Source organism: Chanodichthys erythropterus, chromosome 21, assembly GCF_024489055.1.
Source record: "Chanodichthys erythropterus isolate Z2021 chromosome 21, ASM2448905v1, whole genome shotgun sequence".
In the NCBI taxonomy this organism is placed as follows: domain Eukaryota; kingdom Metazoa; phylum Chordata; class Actinopteri; order Cypriniformes; family Xenocyprididae; genus Chanodichthys; species Chanodichthys erythropterus.
This window is the reverse complement of record NC_090241.1, coordinates 30,993,393-31,005,973: the sequence shown is the minus strand read 5'-3', so window position 1 is coordinate 31,005,973 and position 12,581 is coordinate 30,993,393. Positions and strand designations below refer to the sequence as shown.

At 36.2% G+C, this 12,581-nt stretch overlaps 1 protein-coding gene across 1 annotated transcript; it reads right to left on the bottom strand.

Moving 5' to 3' along the window:
- Nucleotides 1-155: 155 nt before the first annotated feature.
- mov10a (Mov10 RNA helicase a) lies at nucleotides 156-12,381 on the bottom strand. The gene is made up of 22 exons (XM_067373150.1): nucleotides 12,195-12,381; nucleotides 11,863-11,968; nucleotides 11,509-11,675; nucleotides 11,095-11,336; nucleotides 9,900-10,155; nucleotides 9,436-9,576; nucleotides 9,169-9,331; nucleotides 8,877-9,028; nucleotides 8,011-8,181; nucleotides 7,620-7,767; nucleotides 7,369-7,530; nucleotides 6,375-6,478; nucleotides 6,110-6,207; nucleotides 5,915-6,013; nucleotides 4,875-4,986; nucleotides 4,665-4,782; nucleotides 3,540-3,731; nucleotides 3,324-3,386; nucleotides 3,102-3,227; nucleotides 1,597-1,685; nucleotides 727-839; nucleotides 156-643 (listed from the first exon to the last, which is right to left on the bottom strand). Exons 1-22 carry the CDS (start codon nucleotides 12,311-12,313, stop codon nucleotides 585-587), a joined length of 3,000 nt encoding a protein of 999 aa, XP_067229251.1. The 5' UTR covers nucleotides 12,314-12,381; the 3' UTR covers nucleotides 156-584.
- Between the last annotated feature and the right edge of the window lie 200 nt (nucleotides 12,382-12,581).

Genomic DNA, 12,581 nt, shown 5'->3' with positions numbered 1-12,581 from the left:
CATAATAAAGATACTGAAAAATAAATATGGATGGTCATTAAAACATTGCTAAAAGAACAAAACCAGTGGTGGCTTAAGTCTTTCGCACAGAACTGTAGATTGCCATAATTTGAAGTTGCATATTGACATACATTTTCAATTACTGAGACAGTCATTTTAAATTGTTTTTATTAGCCATTTTAAAAAAATGTTTGACCCTAACACTGTTTCAATTAATGACTTTCAGTAAAGTGATCAAGTGCTATAAAGATTTGAAACAATACATTTTTGAAAAAAAAAAAAAAAAAGAATAAAACGTAGCTGTTTGAATGAAAGCGTGTTGATTAGTAAAAGCAATATTGCGACTGATCTTTGATCTACATCAGTTTGCATGAGTGCTAGAACCTCTCCAGTATTATCTCAGTAGTACATAAATTGACTGTTTTGCTGAATTATGAAATGAATCAGTCATATGCATCGTTTTACTGGCTGCAATCAACATTAAATGAGTTTGGGATAATTCAAAACTGATAAAAAATAAATTGATTTCCCATTTTCTCCCGATGTAAACTGATTGTCTCATTTAATTGTTGTAAATCTGGTCCTCATTGTTCAGCTCTCCACTCCGGGTGCACATGCTGCTGTAGTGGGCTCTCGTCAGTATCTAGACATAAACACGCAATGAGTCATACGAGTACATAATACAGTCACACTTCAGGTCTGGATGTGTTATGTAAGGCTGTGTACCATCAGAGCTGATTTTTAAAGACGCCAGCCGGCTGACCACATCCTCCTCTCCTTCAGCATCTTTGTAGTCAAAGCCAGTGTTGCCCTGCTCAAGTTCACAGTACCGGATAAACCTACACAATCAAATACACACTAATAAACTACTGCATACAGTACAGAACAGATTATCAGTTAAGTACCAAGTACGATAACTAAAATGATAAAGATATTGTTCTAAAAATCGATCTAAATGTAAAAAATAGCAAAGTCCACCCCACAACTATAACGATAAATGCACAGAGAAATTATATCGTTGGAATCATTCTCACGCTGATGAACGATAAAAACATTTACAGCCAATCGGAATCCATTAAAGAGCTCAAGCCTTTAAAGTGACAGATGACAAAACTGCAGCATGCACTTATAATAGAGAGCTATTGTGCGTTGGTGTGGATGCTATATATCGTTCTTGGTGTGAACTGGCTTTTAGTGTGACATTTTGGATCCATTTCCTGAAATTAAACAGAACTCTCTCCAGTTTCAAATCTATGAGCACATAAATCTAGTAACAATCACAGATCTAGAGTCCAAACTTGTGTGCATTGCTTCTAAATATAAGTGTAAGAAAAACAAAAAGATTTCTTTCCTTTTAGGCATGTGGCCAATGTAAAGCTAGCTCATTGTTTTGCATAAGAAATGCTAATATGGTATGTTATAAAAGATTGTGTTAGCCAATCAGATTGAAGCTTGCCATTTTCAAGTAAGCTTTTGCTAATTTCAAGTCATATATCCTTCAGAATGGTTCTGTAAGTGATCTGCAGAACGCATTAAAGTTGCCATCGGGTTAGAGGCAGGTTAAGCTGAGAGGAACATACATAACTAAGGTCTTACCTCTGCCAAGTAGGATCCTTGCTTAGGATAACTGGGTTTCCCACCACAATGAGCAGGGCTTTGGCTCTTGTCATGGCCACATTAAACCTCTGTGGGCAACAGAAGGGGGTTACTACGGGATTGGCTGGCATAATAATTTCTCTAATCTAAGTCCAAACAGATGGTCAGAAACACATGTTTGACCTCTGTTCCTAATTTTTCTATGATTATGAGCTTCTGTGATAAACTTCTTAACTTTTACTCTTGCAGCTAAAAGTTATTTGAATCTACAAATGCCAACCAGTAGCTCTTGGTCAAGGGTTAGTTCACCCAAAAACTTCTGTCATGTATTACTTACCCTCATGCCGTTCCATACCCGTAAGACCTTCGTTAATCTTCGGAACACAAATTAATATATTTTAGTTGAAATCCGATGGCTCCGTGAGGCCATCATAGGGAGCAATAACATTTCCTCTCTCAAGATCCATAAAGGTACTAAAAACATATTTAAATCAGTTCATGTGAGTACAGTGGTTCAATATTAATATTATAAAGCGACGAGACTATTTTTGGAGCGCCAAAAATAACGACTTATTTAGTGATGGCCGATTTCAAAACAATGATTCATGAAGCATCGGAGCACAGTGAATCAGTGTATCGAATCATGATTCAGATCGCGTGTCAAACTGCTAACGGCTGAAATGACGTGACTTTGGCGCTCCGAACAGCAGATTCGATGATTCACTGTACTCCGATGCTTCCTGAAGGACTGATTTGAAATCGGCCATCACTAAATAAGTCGTTACTTTGTTATTTTTGGCGCTCCAAAAATATTCTTATCGCTTTATAATATTAATATTGAACCACTGTACTCACATGAACCGATTTAAATATGTTTTTAGTACCTTTATGGATCTTGAGAGACGAATTGCCATTGTTCCCTATGCAAGCCTCACGGAGCTATCGGATGTGGAACGGCATTTGGGTAAGTAATAAATGACAGAATTTTCATTTTTGGGTGAATTACCCTTTCACTTTTCAAAAGTTTGTTGTCAGTACCCTTTTTTTTAAACAAAACTGATACTCTTATTAAGCAAGGACACAGTAAATTGATCAAAAATGACAGTAAAAACCTTTATGATGTTACAAAAGATTTGTTTCAAATAAATGCTGTTCTTTTGACATTTCTATTTATCAAAGAATCTTGAAAAAACTACCACTGTTTCCACAAAAATATTAAACTGTTTTCAACATTGCAAATAGCAAATGTTTCTTGAGCAGCAAATCAGAATATTAGAATTTTTTTTTTTTGATCAAATAAATGTAGCCTTGATGAGCATAAAAGACTCTTTCAAAAACATACAAAAAATCTTAATCAAACCCAAGCTTTTGTAAGGTTGTGTATATGTATATGTATATATATATATATATATATATATATATATATATATATATACTTGATTTAGCAGAGTAAAATTGGTAATAAGGTGCATATCCAACTTATCAATTTGAGATGAAGAATATACCTTCTCATTTGAGAGGAAGCCAATGTTGAAGTCTTGGTCCATTCTGACATAGTTTACGCTACTACGGACAGTAGAAACTATGATGACTTTTCTCTCTTGACCCTGAAACTCTTCCACTGACCCCACCTACAAGAGCCAAATAATCAAGCAGCAGAAATGACTCATTTTGAAATTAGAGAGGCAATTTGAGGGAAAAAGATAAAAGGGAAATCACAGGCTAACCTTGATATCTTTCCATTTGTTTATCTCCGCCACAGTGTTCAGAGCCTTCCGAATTTTTTCCACCTTAAATGAATAAAAAACCTTTTGTTAAAGAGTGAAGTTGGGTTTGAACCTTTTATTTATTTAATTTTTAACTTCTCCTTTTCAACATGTTGCCATTTTTCATTAGTAATAGAATACATTTTAATCCAATTTTAAGAGGTTTCTCAGTCTTGCCTGTTTCCTGTAAGGAGCAATAATGCCAATGTCATTGGCGCTGAGTTTTGGCAGGCCCTTCTTGCCCTGCGTTTCCATGAGCTTGTTGAGGTAGCTGACGATGACCTCGATCTCGGTCACGTTGAAGAACGAAGGACTGTTGGCCTCTCTTTCATCCTTCCCCATCACTCCATGAAACACGACAGGAAATCCCTGTTCATCACAGAAACAAGAAAAGTGCTTTATTCATTTATTGTACAAAAATTGCAGCTTCATTCTTCTGTTGAACTAAAAAGAAGATATTTTGAAGAATTTTGGTAAACAAACAGTTGACAGTAGCCGTTGACTTCCATAGTAGGAAAAAAAACTATGGAAGTCAAATGCTACCTTCAACTACATGGTTACCAACATTCTTCAGAATATCTTCTTTTGTGTTCAATAGAAGAAAAAAACTCCTACAGGTTTGGGACATCATAAAGGTGAGTAAATGATGACTGAATTTTCTCAACAGTGTTTGGCCGCAGCATCTCTACTAATAACGAAACTGTAAGTTTATCTGCTTCAAGAACAGCGTCGTTATCACCTCGCTAGTGTGAAATGTCATGAAGCTTTTAAGTTGCTAAACTATTTTACAGATAAAATCATCAGAGCAGCACTGACAAAACGTTTCTATGCGAGTGTGTACTCTAGTGTACTCTACATGTGTGTGTTTGAGTGGGAGAGAGAGCAGGAGAAAGAGAGTATGTGCTTTCCATACATAATAAAACATAATTTTGTGGAAAAAAAACATGGAAATAATTAGTTTTTTTATCATATTTTTTACTATATTTGTTGCTTGGTCAGTGTTGTTGTGGGTTTTGGTTCTTTTGCCGTTTATGACTGTAAGGACCTTTGAAATAAATTAGATCATTTGGCAAAGTGATATGGACATGTAATGCGGTCAAAACCTGCCTGGAACTACTTTAGCCATGCATTTCCCTTAAAATAATTGCACACCTTAAAACGTTCATCAACCAATCAGATTCAAGCATTCAATTATCAATAATTAATCAATAATAATTATCTATACAAAACAGTACATTTCTTTGCTTCTTGCACTTGGTTAGAAAAAAAACACGAAGGAGCTTTTGTACAGTGGTCTGGTACCTTCTTAGGGAGATGCTCCCAGTGACAGAAGGCCTCCCGCTCCATCTGGTTTGCAAACACTTGCAGCTCATTCTCGTAGAAGAGCTCATTGGGGATCTTGAGGATGGCGGGATGAGACCTGGGATGGGGCGAGAATAACTTAACAATAAGACATCTGTCATAACTTATGACATCAAAAATTGATGGGAGAAAAAAATAACCCATCAGTACCTGTAGTTGCGGAGAAGTTTGGTGACGAAGCGGCTGTCATATACAGAATTACCATCCTGGATCTTCTGATAGAGAGTGTTCTGTTTCATTAGCCTCTCCAGGAGGGACTGACCTGTTGTATATCAAACGATATCTGTTAGGACTGAAGTCTGAGTTAAAGGATTAGTTCTCTTCAGAATTAAAATTTCCTGATAATTTACTCACGCCCATGTCATCCAAGCTGTTTGTTTTTCTTTCTTCAGTCGAAAAGAAGTTTTTGAGGAAAACATTCCAGGATTTTTCTCCATATAGTGGATATCAATGGTTGCCAATGGCTTGAAGGTCCAAATTGCAGTTTCAATGCAGCTTCAAAGGACTCTACACGATCCCAGACAAGAAATAAGAGTCTTATCTAGTGAAACAATCAGTCATTTTCTAAAATAAAAAATTAAAATTATATACTTTTTTACTACAAATGCTCATCTTGCACTACAAGTGACGTAGGCAGAAGTACCGCGGTAAGGCAAAAACCTCATTTCATTATCAAAATCGTCCAACATCATTGTTTAACCTTTTTTTTGTAAAGGCCGTTTGACTTAGTCTTTGCACAATTGCTTTGTTAACACTTGTTTGGTACTTCTGCCTACGTAACACGTGACCTTTCTAACGTGATTACGTAAAGCGTGGCACATCACAGAGCTAGTGCAAGACGAGCATTTGTGGTTAAAAAGTATATATAAAATTTTTAGAAAATGGCCGATCGTTTCGTTAGATATAACATTTATTCCTCGGCTGGGATCATGGAGAGCCCTTTGAAGCTGCATTGAAACTGCACTTTGGACCTTCAAACCGCTGGTAGACATTGAAGTCTACTATATGGAGAAAAATCCTGGAATGTTTCCTCAAAAACCTTAATTCCTTTTCAACTGAAGAAAGAAAGACAAACATTTTGGATGACATGGGGGTGAGTAAATTATCAGGAAATTTTAATTCTGAAGTGAACTATTCCTTAAAGAAGAAGAAGAAACCAATGTAAAAATATGTGAAAAATCTTTGAGTACTCATTCCGTGTAGTTGTGCCAGTGGGGATCTCAAAACGGGGCCCAACTGCTGTGGGTCTCCGGCCAAAACCAGCTGGCCCTTCACAGGGTCGAGCAAACCTTGGGCACAGAGAGCGAGCGCAATGAAGAAATAAACAATCTGTTTGTGTTCTAATTCATGTTCTCATCCTCCTCTCCCAACCCTTCCTCTTTTACCTGCAACCCCGATGAGACACTCAGGCTCCACGGCTTGTCCAGCCTCATCTATGAAAATGTGTGTGAAATGACCCTTAGCAACACCTCCTGACACAAGCCTGAAGAGCACACAAATAGATATTCATTTTTAGCCACCAGAGCAGAACATCCTAGCTCGCACAAGGTAACTTAACAGAGAATATGACAGGACTATTACGATACAGCGTACAACGAGAAAAGAACAAGATTCAGGTGCAATATTAGTGTTATGATGGGCGTGCTGTACCTTCCAGCGGTGACCAGTGTAACCACAATGACTGTGTAGTTCATCAAAACTTCTCTAGTTGGAAGCAGGAAGCTGCCATCAGCTTTACTCCAGTTACTGTGTTTCTGTTGGAATGGATATTTAGGAATACATATTCTGTTTTACACACACATATACATATTCTAATGACATAATTATAATACAATGAAATTCAAATGTTTGGGGTCAGTAAGATTTTCAATGTTTTTAAAAGAAGTTTTGTCTGCTCACCAAGGCTGCATTTATTTAATTAAAAATACAGTAAAAACAGTAATATTGTGAAATATTATTACAAATAATATTTTAATATTTAATATTTTATTTTAAAATAACCGTTTTCTATTTGAACACATAATATAAAGTAATTTATTCCTGTGATCAAAGCTGAATTTTCAGCATCATTACTCCAGTCTTCATTGTCACATGATCCTTCAGAAATCATTCTAATATGCTGATTTGCTGCTCAAGAAACATTTATGATTATTATCAATGTTGAAAACAGCTGTGTAACTTTTTTATATTTAAATAATATTAATATATTTTAATATATTAACTATATTCTTTACTATACTTAATTATAAATGAAACATTTATTTTATACATTTAAATAATATTAATATATAATAAATATATACTTTATGTATATATATGCATAAATAATAACAATTTACTTATATTACATATTTAAATAATATTAATATATAATAATAAACATGTTAAATATAGATATACTATGTAATATTTTTTTTGTACATTTATATAATATGTAACAAAATATTATTATATTAAAATATATCCAATAATCATGTCAATCATGAATCAAAATGCATTGCATTGTATTCTTGCATTGTGTTCTTTAGTTGTCATCTGCATATTCCATGTATACAGAACATTTGTGTACATGATACATATTTCAAAGAATATGATTAGAATGGTAGTTTGGCATTTCCAGACATACCCCATGCATATGTCTTACCAGCAGTTTCTGCGGTACAGCTTTCAGGTCTCTACTGGGGGCATAAAGTCGATAGAGGCGATGGCCGTCCACATATCCTAATAACCTCTCACACAGGAGGTCACAGGCACTGTTTGAGGGAGCACAGGCCAGGATATGGGTCGTGGCCTCGGACTTATTCACCTGATGCAACAAACACACACAAGTCATGAGTCACACAGCTGTTTAATGCTGAAATAAACACATGAAGTAGTCCTTATGAATGCTTTCACCTGCTTTATGGCCTCCACTACTGTGACAGTTTTGCCTGTACCAGGGGGTCCAAAGATCAAGTAAGGTGCTGGCTTGGATGTGCCTGACAGGATGTGTTGCACTGCCGCCTTCTGCTCAGGGTTGTTCTCTAAATCTTTGTTGAACATTCTGGGGGACGAACACAATAAGACTTTATTAAAACACAAACACACACACACAGTGGGGGCTAAAAGTCTGAGACCTGAGACCACTATTTTTCATATTTTACATAGATACATTTAGCTCAAGTTACAGTATCTTTGTGTTCATGTATTACTGACATCATCGAGGAGGAAATTCCTAACACATGTGCAGATGTACTGTAGCTGTCCATAAACAGAAGTGTGTGAGTGTGTTTGTTTGTGTGCAGACCTCAGGTGTGGTAGTGCAGTGTGTTTATTGCCCTTATCAGAGGGGAACAGCACATCGCCCAGTTTGTGCTGGACAGCGAGCTCCACCGCCCTGTGCTGAAGCTTCAAGGGGAAGCGATTGATGTTGAACTCCACATCAAACTTCATATTGTTGACAAACAGCTTGAGAAGCCTACAAACACAGAACCAAAAAGGAATCACTTTTTTTTTTTTTTTTTTTTTGTGATGTGTCTAAAACCAGAAATGTCCAAATTTCTAGCTAAGGATTTGTTAATAATTTTGTAATATAGCAATGTTAGTTTATAGTCTTAATGAAGGCTATTAGTGTCTGTCAAGTTTGAAAAAGATTTGAAAAAATATTATATATATACACTAATATAATATTATTATATTTTCTATTTTAAATTATTAACTCCAGTCTTCAGTGTCAAATGATCCTTCAGAAATCATTCTAATATGCTGATTTGCTGCTCAAGAAACTTCTTATTATTATCAATATTGAAAACAGTTGTTCAAAATAACAGCATTTTTTAAAATTGATTTTTATTGTAAATATGTAAAAGTCTTTACTGTCACTTTTCATCAATTGAATGCATCCTTGCTAAAAGCGCATTAATTTCTTTAAAAAAAATAAAATAAAAATCTCACTGACCCCAAACTTTTGAACAGTAGTGTATATATATATATATATATATATATATATACACAATTAATTTGAGATTTATTTAATATTATTTTATTACATATTACTAATTAAAAAAAAAAAGTTATTAATTAAAATATTTAAAAAACATTTCACAATGTAGTTACTATTTATGGAAGCTATGAATCACGTTAACATTGTTTGTAATATTACATATTTCTTACTTGTTTGAGAAGCCGAGTTTAACTCTCTCAAGTTCTACACAATGGACATAGCCTTCATAGACAGTGACGGGCTGGTTCCTGTCCTTTGACACACACACGTTCAGTTTATCTCCTCGCAGTACGGACGGTCTGTTCTCTGCCACCCCTGGTACCTAAATTAAAGAAAGAGACAAAGATGAAATAATCATAAAAATGAAAAAATTACCTAAAATTGCGAGTGACATCATGATATCGGTTACAACATCTGACATAAACAAGAACACAATTGAAAATAATTTTCCTTCTCACTCACATTGAGAACAAGCAACCTTTTGTTTGCTTTGTCGAGGGTCATGGTCTTGCCATAGAGATCATACTTCTTGATGTCCACCTCCATCTGAATCTCTTCCAGGTACAGAAGTAGGTGAAAGCGCTCGGTGTAGATCTTCATGCAAAGCGGAGTGTCCAGCACTCGCCTGAGAACATACAGATGTCAGTGACCAATGCACACAGAGAGAGAGAGAGAAAGCTGTGTTTTTAACAAAAATTCTTTGTTTTAAAAGTGTCCATGCTTGCTTGCCTCACTCTGGGAAGTTGCTGTCTTACTGAGGGTGATAGGTGCTCCGAGTCCTCCAGCTTGTGTTTGGCCAACTCCTTCAAGTAGACTGGGTAATTATATTGTTTCAACTTGACTATAATCTCCAGACCATGTCTGATGGAACTATAACAAAATAGAATGGGAAGAAGAGTGATTCAACTACACTGAATCAGCTTACCATACTAGGAAGTGAGCTGCTAGTGTGCTAAAAGGTAGATAGAATAGATAAACGATGGATGGATGGATGGATGGATGGATGGATGGATGGATGGATGGATGGATGGATGGATGGATGGATGAACGACTGACTTATACACATATACGGACAGACAGACAGACAGACAGACAGATAGACAGATAGACAGATAGATAGATAGATAGATAGATAGATAGATAGATAGATAGATAGATAGATAGATAGATAGATAGATAGATAGATATCTAACCTCTCAGGTGGTACCCCTTCTTCCACAATCCTGTTCTCTGGACGGAGTCGTCTGTTCTGTTTGGGGTTATATGGGCTCTCTGGGCCCAGTGTTCCAGCTAGTCCAGTCTGAACCACTGCCTCCAGTTCCCGGACTACACAGAAGGGCTTAGCAGTTCCAGGAGGATCCGCCTCTGGGCAGAACTCAAAGTACATGGTAGCTGGAAAGTGTCCGTGATGGTGGATGTTGTATCGCACTTCAACAACATAACTCTCACCTAGCAGAAGACATCAATATGACATTTTTGTGAGCATCTTACAACCTATATACATTTTCATTTATTCTATCTATCTATCTATCTATCTATCTATCTATCTATCTATCTATCTATCTATCTATCTATGTGATGCAAAAACTTGAGAAAATTACATCCAGGCAGTCCAGCAATGATTAAGTCAGAGATCATCTAATATATGAAGATAAAGATCAAAATGTAGAGAAAGAAGGAACAAAATTAAGACTTTGCAAAATAAAATGAGAGGTAGAGGAGAAGAAGCAGAAGATGCAGAAGGGATGCGAGAAGCAAAAAGAGCAAAGAAGAAGTAAAGAAAAGCAAAGAAAATCTAAACTATCAAAGACCCAGTCCGTTTTATACCATAAGCATAGGAAAACTTACATCCCACTCAAACTTATGTTTTGGTCTAATAAGAAAAGGTCAAATGGATTTATCCATTATGTCACAGACTGCTCAAATGTCAAAAATAGATGACAATAGCTACAAAAAGGGTTGTTTCGACACCCTTAAGAGAATTTTGCAGATCTTGCATTATCACATGTCTGAAAAAATGCAAACAGACATATTTTGATACAAAAGGTACATCAAATTCAAATGAGCAAACTAATTCTGAAAACACCATCGCTTCTGCAGTACTTGGCAGGCGTCAAATATCTACCCACAAACGTGTCAACATGACCTGTCACATTGGAACACTTTGAAGAACAATTGAATATAACAAGCATACATGAGAAGAATAACCATAAAGGAGTACATTAAACAGTAAATACTTGAAAATATGATGAGGATTAATATATGGAGTAGGAGTATGTGAATATATGAAATCAAATGTAATATTGATAAATCATAAGAAACATAAAATATGAATGAATATGAATATTGACCATTTTGGATCCACCAGTTAGATTCTGTTTTTCTCACCTGGACAGAGAAGAAGAGGAGAAACACGGTTCACTCTCCTCTTATCCACGAGAGTAAAGCAGCGCATCTTGTGTAAGGCTGTGTAGTACGTGAAGTAGACGCAGCTCTCGCCCCGGTTTACGATGTGAAACTTCACCACAAACAGCTTCCCTAGCTCCTTGATGGTAAACGTAACCTTCCCTTTGGTGGCCTTGGGGTCAGAGGTTATTTCAACACCTCCTTTGTCTTTGATGAGCTCAGCTCTGAAACAAAAACACACCTGACAATGAGTTTCAAAAGGAAAATGTGCCATTGAGAAGGGAAGCCTGTGATTACTAGTTTTTCACACATCACATGAATTATATATTATATTTAAAGTTGAATACATTTTTCCTAGCCAGCAAAAAACATGCAAATTATATCTCTGATGATCACCGTTTCACTCGGAGTTTGTTGAGGATTTCTGAAGCGAGCTTCCTCTTCGGAGTCAGGACAGGGTTCGTGATCGGAGGAGAAGAGGATGCTGGGACAGAATCTGTGGCTGACTTTTTGGTCTTCTGCTTTGTGAAGGACTTCCACTGATCGCAGTAGTACACTCGCACCTGTCAGGAGGAGGAGGGAGACAAGAGATGAAAATGCAATATGATTTATCTTCCTTCCTTAAAAATCAAAATGAAATGGCTTGATGCTGAAGTTAATTAGTTTATCACATTTATGAGTACACTAGAAGAGCTCAAAGTTTACAGAAATTGACCCGAAGACACAAAATACTACCATTTAAGGTCTCACCTTTGGTTTCCAGCGAAACATGACTTTCCCATTCCCTGTAGTGGCTTTATTGAAAACTTTTAAGGCATTGATCACATTGGAAAATGTGGGGTCTTGTCTTCCATCCCTGAAAACAAACAATCACGTGCAAATGAGTTCAGCCTGGAAAAACAAGGCTATTGCATCAAGGTAGAAAAAGACATGCCAGGTCGATAATATCATACACAAACGAAACGATCATATACAAAACACACTATATTTTATTATTACAAGATTACAAAGACAAAATAAAGCAAAACTTGTAAAACAGATGAGCCAGACTGAACCGGTGACTCTGGGTCAATGTTGCAAACCTTTTGAACTCAAAGTTGTAAATATTCCGAAGTTCGTTAATGTCTGTTTTCGAGATCCTCTGCCCCAGAAACTGTAGAAAGTCAAGCCCTACTTCGTATGATGTTCTGAGAGAAGGCATTGTGCTGGTGATGTTTATGTGTCAGTAGTTTACGTTAGGGATGTTATCTAGTCTAGGCAATTCCGGAATCGAAACTGACTGAATGCAGCCTAACGGTGAGCAAGGATACATCAACAAATTACCGCACTCAGGAACCATGACATTTTCTTCACTAATTAAATAATTTACTTGACTGCTTGAATGCTGAATCAATCCATAAACAACTTAAATATAGAAGTGAGTTGTTATTTTTTTTACATTTCGCATTTACAAGTCAATATAAGTGTAA

What these genes read in the sequence shown, in the direction of transcription:
- mov10a (XM_067373150.1), bottom strand. Translation starts at nt 12,313, where the DNA reads ATGCCTTCTCTCAGAACATCATACGAAGTAGGGCTTGACTTTCTACAG. An exon ending in CAGCAACTTCCCAGAGTGAG is followed by an intron (nt 9,332 to 9,435) that starts GCAAGCAAGCAT and finishes GTATGTTCTCAG; the next exon opens with GCGAGTGCTGGACACTCCGC. An exon ending in AAGGATCCTACTTGGCAGAG is followed by an intron (nt 840 to 1,596) that starts GTAAGACCTTAG and finishes TTGATTGTGTAG; the next exon opens with GTTTATCCGGTACTGTGAAC.